Consider the following 4053-nt stretch of genomic DNA (forward strand, 5'->3'; position numbering starts at 1 on the left):
ACATCAGAGGAGTGGGATCACGGGAGAATTTAGGAGCCACGTTTGGCCCCCAGTGAAGGGAATCCCTCTGGGTTTTCTGGTTCTTTGGAGTCAAGTGGATCTGTCAGGAGTGACTTTATTCCTCTTGTCCATGGGGAGGAACAGCTGCTTCTGGTGAAACCTTTCCAAGTTGTGGGTCTTGGTGATCCCAATGTCCTTCCTCTCTCCTGTTCCCGGAAAGGTGCAGCAGGTGGAGGTTCAAGGGTTTCAGGTCATCTCTGCCACCTTGGGGTGGTTGGTGCTCCCCAGAGCGAAGAGCACCTGGGCTCTGTTCCTCCTCCTCCTCTTCCCTCCAGGAGTGAAGGTAAGCACAGGCCCCTCCTCAGCTGTGGAGGATGATGCCAGGCAGGATGGCAGGCTCAGGGACACGGAGAGGGCTTGGGGACACGGAGAGGGACAGGCACGGCTGGTGCTGCCGGCCGCGTTCCTCGGGGAGTTCTCCCGTGGATGTGATGCCTCCAAGCCGTGACTCACTGCCTTCTCCCCCCTTCTCTTCAGCCTTTTGCGTGGAAGATGGCGGGTGGCGTGGACGGCCCCATAGGGATCCCGTTCCCGGATCACAGCAGCGACATCCTCAGCAGCCTGAACGAGCAGCGGAACAACGGGCTGCTGTGCGACGTGGTCATCCTGGTGGAAGGCCAGGAGTTCCCCACCCACCGCTCCGTCCTGGCGGCGTGCAGCCAGTACTTCAAGAAGCTCTTCACCTCAGGGTTAGTGGTGGACCAGCAAAACGTGTATGAGATAGACTTTGTGAGTGCGGACGCCCTGTCGGCGCTGCTGGAGTTCGCCTACACCGCGACCCTCACTGTCAGCACTTCGAACGTCAACGACATCCTCAACGCGGCCACTCTGCTGGAGATCCCGGCCGTCAGGGATGTCTGCACGGATCTCCTGGACAGGAAGATTCTGGCCAAAAATGACCAGATGGATACAGTAGATCAAATTGATCAGAGGAACCATCTCAGAGCAAAAGAGTACCTGGAGTTCTTCCAGAGCAACCCCGTCAACGGCCACCAAGGCAGCTTTCCGTGGACCAACCCAGAGTTGAGAGACCTTCAGAGACTGAACTTCCGAGGCCAAGAGGAGGAGGAGGAGTCCAACTGCAATGGCCTGGACTTCTACTCGCAGGCCACCCCAACCGAAAGACCAAAGGCAAGTGACTGTGACCCTGACAGCAACCCGGCCATGTGGCTGGACCGGGAGGAGGAGGAGCCGGTCACCGGCGCCATGTTCTCGCCTTCCCAGAACGGACATTACAGCAGCCGTGGCTTGGCCACGCCGGGAGAAGAGGAGGGGGGGACCCCCCGGGGGCCTCTGGACCCGCAGGAAGCCGGAGACTCGCCCGGCTTCATCCCCGCCGGGGCGGAGACGGAGGACGACGCGCGGGAGGTGGACGACTTGGCCGCCAGCGCCCTCCTGCAGCAGATGATCAACTCGGTGGGGCGGCAGCAGCTCGGGGACGACGACCGCAAGGACGACGACGGGGTCATGGATTATTACTTGAAATACTTCGGCAGTTCGAACGAGGGCGACGTCTACCCGTCCTGGTCCCAGAAGGAGAAGAAGATCAGGGCCAAAGCATTCCAGAAGTGCCCCATCTGCGAGAAGGTGATCCAGGGCGCCGGGAAGCTGCCGCGCCACATCCGCACCCACACCGGGGAGAAGCCCTACGAGTGCAACATCTGCAACGTGCGGTTCACCAGGTACGGGGCTGGGGGAGTGGGTCACGGGGGGCTCTCCCGCAAAACCAGCTCGGCCCTTTCCCTCTCAGGTGATTTTGTCTCTCCTGCTCCACTCGTTTCCATCTTAGCACCGAAGCACCAGCGTAGGCAGGCCGGAGCTTTCCAGGGAGATGAGCAGTTTGGGTGTCCCTCTGTCCTGAAGGGCTGAGCTCTGCTGGAAACCCGGCCAGAGCTGGGATTCTGAGGAGGCCAGGGGACGTGGTTGATGGAACAGAGCTGCAGCTCTTCACCTCTGCATGGTGGCCGAGGTCAGAGCCGTTTGGAAGTGGCTTCCTGGGGTGGCTGCAGCGTCGGTGGTTGGGTTGGAAGGTGGTCGGACCCCGTGCTGTCGGTGCCCTTGGCACACCGTGCCCCGAGCTGCCCCTGCTGCAGCTCCCGGGGGCGTTGGCCTGGGCCCTGTTTCTAATCAGGGTTCCTGCTCCTTCCCTGGCCACGGGAGCGCCAAAGAAAGGGGATATTGTTTGGATTCCTCCGGTTCGCTCCAGTCCCGGCCTCGCGGCGCCGCCTCCTCTCTCCGGGCTCTGGGGCTGCCGTGGCTGTGCCGGGGTTGGGGTCCCACCCCACTCCCACCTCGGTGTCCCCCCAGCCCTGCCGAGGGGCTGCCTGGCCCAGGAGCCTTCCCTACCCGCTCCCTGCCCTCCTGGCCATTCCCAGCCGTGCCAGTGCCTGCTGTTTTACTGCCAGGACCAGCCCCTCGTGCCTTGAGGGGGGTCCCCGGGGCTGCCCCCCGAGGCTGGTGGGGCTGTGCCGCGGGCAGGAGGCTGTACCCTGCCCCTTCCCCTGGGCAGGGCCGCACCCAGCCCACGTTGGAGAGCTGAGGAATGCAGATAATGGCGGGGGCAGGATGCCAACCCTAACCCTCCCCGCTCCCCCGGCCCTGCCACGCGGCACCTCCCTGCTCCGGGGGCCCGGGGGGCTGATCCCACACCCCCTGCATGGGATCTGGGGGGGCCTGGCGTGCTCCTGGGAGCAGCAGGATGTGCAGGTGCCACTGGCAGTGGTGGCAAGGGGGAGACAAGGGGAGACACGGGGATTTCTGGCGGGGCAGTGCCACCCCTTCCCTTTTCCATCTCGCCCCCATTCCGTGGGGTTTGGATGGGGGAACCTGCTCCCTGCCGGCTCCTGGGAGGGCCTGGCACTGCAGAGAGCGGGGTGGGAGCTGTCTCCCTAAAACCCCCCCATTCCAGGCACAACACAGCCTTGCTGCTTCTTCCCACCGCCAGGATTTGGGCATGGAGAGGCCTGGATAGGGACAGGGAGCTGTGCCTGGCCTTGCTGTTCCCTGTCACGTGTGTCCCGAGCTTGATGTCCCTTTGGTTTCATTATTCCTTCCCCATCCTCATCACCCCCCTCCCAGTTCCCCGCATTACTGGGGAACAAAATCCCTTCTTCCTCATTCCTGGGGAGCCAGGTGGGGATAAAACAGCCCCTGCTCCGCCAGGGGGTTCTGGGGCGAGGCGGGAGGGCGAGCCGGGGCTGTTGGAGCCGGGTGTTCCCGGCCACCCCCTGCATTCCCACCCGTTCCTGCTCCCTGCTGCTTCCTGGTTCCTGCGTGGTTGCAGGGGGAGGAGCAGCAGATAAGGAAGGGAAGGCAGAGAGGAGAGAGAGAGAGAGAGAGAGAGAGAAGGGGGGTTTTATAACACGAAACAATTTGAATTTCCAAAGGCCAGTTCGGCTGTGCTGCTGCATCCCCTCTGGTTCTCCATCCAGGCCACCCCTCGGAGGTGGCCACGACCCCAACTGGGGTTTTTGGATCCTTTCCCTGCAGGTTTAGGGTTTTGGGAGCCCTGTGGGTGAAGGCAACGGGTGGCCATGTGGGGATCTGCGTGTTCCACACAGGAGAGGAGAGAGGGATGAGGCTGGAGCAAGGGGAGGGTCAAGCAGGGCCCTTGTGGGGGCGGGAGGGGCTCCCTCACCACGTGCTCCGGGCCTGGGTTTTTTCCTCCAGGAAGCAGCAGTGGCTCATGTGGCCCTGCTGGCCCCGGGCCCAGCTGCTGCAACTGCCCTTCCCAGGCCTGGCTGCTCCAGCTGCCCTTCCCTGGCTCTGGCAAACTGGGGCTGTGCTGGCCCTGCAGGAGCCAGCTGGACCTGGGACGGGCACTGTGTGACCCCACAGCCCTGCTCAGACCCCATACTGGTGCTCAGACCCCTATACCTGTGCTCCATCCCATACTGGGAGATGCTCAGTCCCGTACTGGGAGATGCTCAGTCCCACAGCAGGTGATACCAAGCCCTGTACCAGGGCACAGCTGCTGCTCCACCCCACACTAGG

General features: G+C 63.0%; 1 protein-coding gene across 1 annotated transcript; it reads left to right on the forward strand.

Moving 5' to 3' along the window:
* Positions 1-339: 339 nt before the first annotated feature.
* On the forward strand, positions 340-1810 carry ZBTB7A (zinc finger and BTB domain containing 7A; the record flags this gene model as incomplete). Its single annotated transcript, XM_027905239.1, has 2 exons — positions 340-343; positions 538-1810. A coding segment is annotated over exon 2 (1258 nt), but the record flags the coding sequence as incomplete, so codon positions are not given.
* Between the last annotated feature and the right edge of the window lie 2243 nt (positions 1811-4053).

Source organism: Empidonax traillii, unplaced genomic scaffold, assembly GCF_003031625.1.
Source record: "Empidonax traillii isolate 1590-97213 ecotype Southwest subspecies unplaced genomic scaffold, ASM303162v1 scaffold1133:size178786, whole genome shotgun sequence".
NCBI lineage: Eukaryota > Metazoa > Chordata > Aves > Passeriformes > Tyrannidae > Empidonax > Empidonax traillii.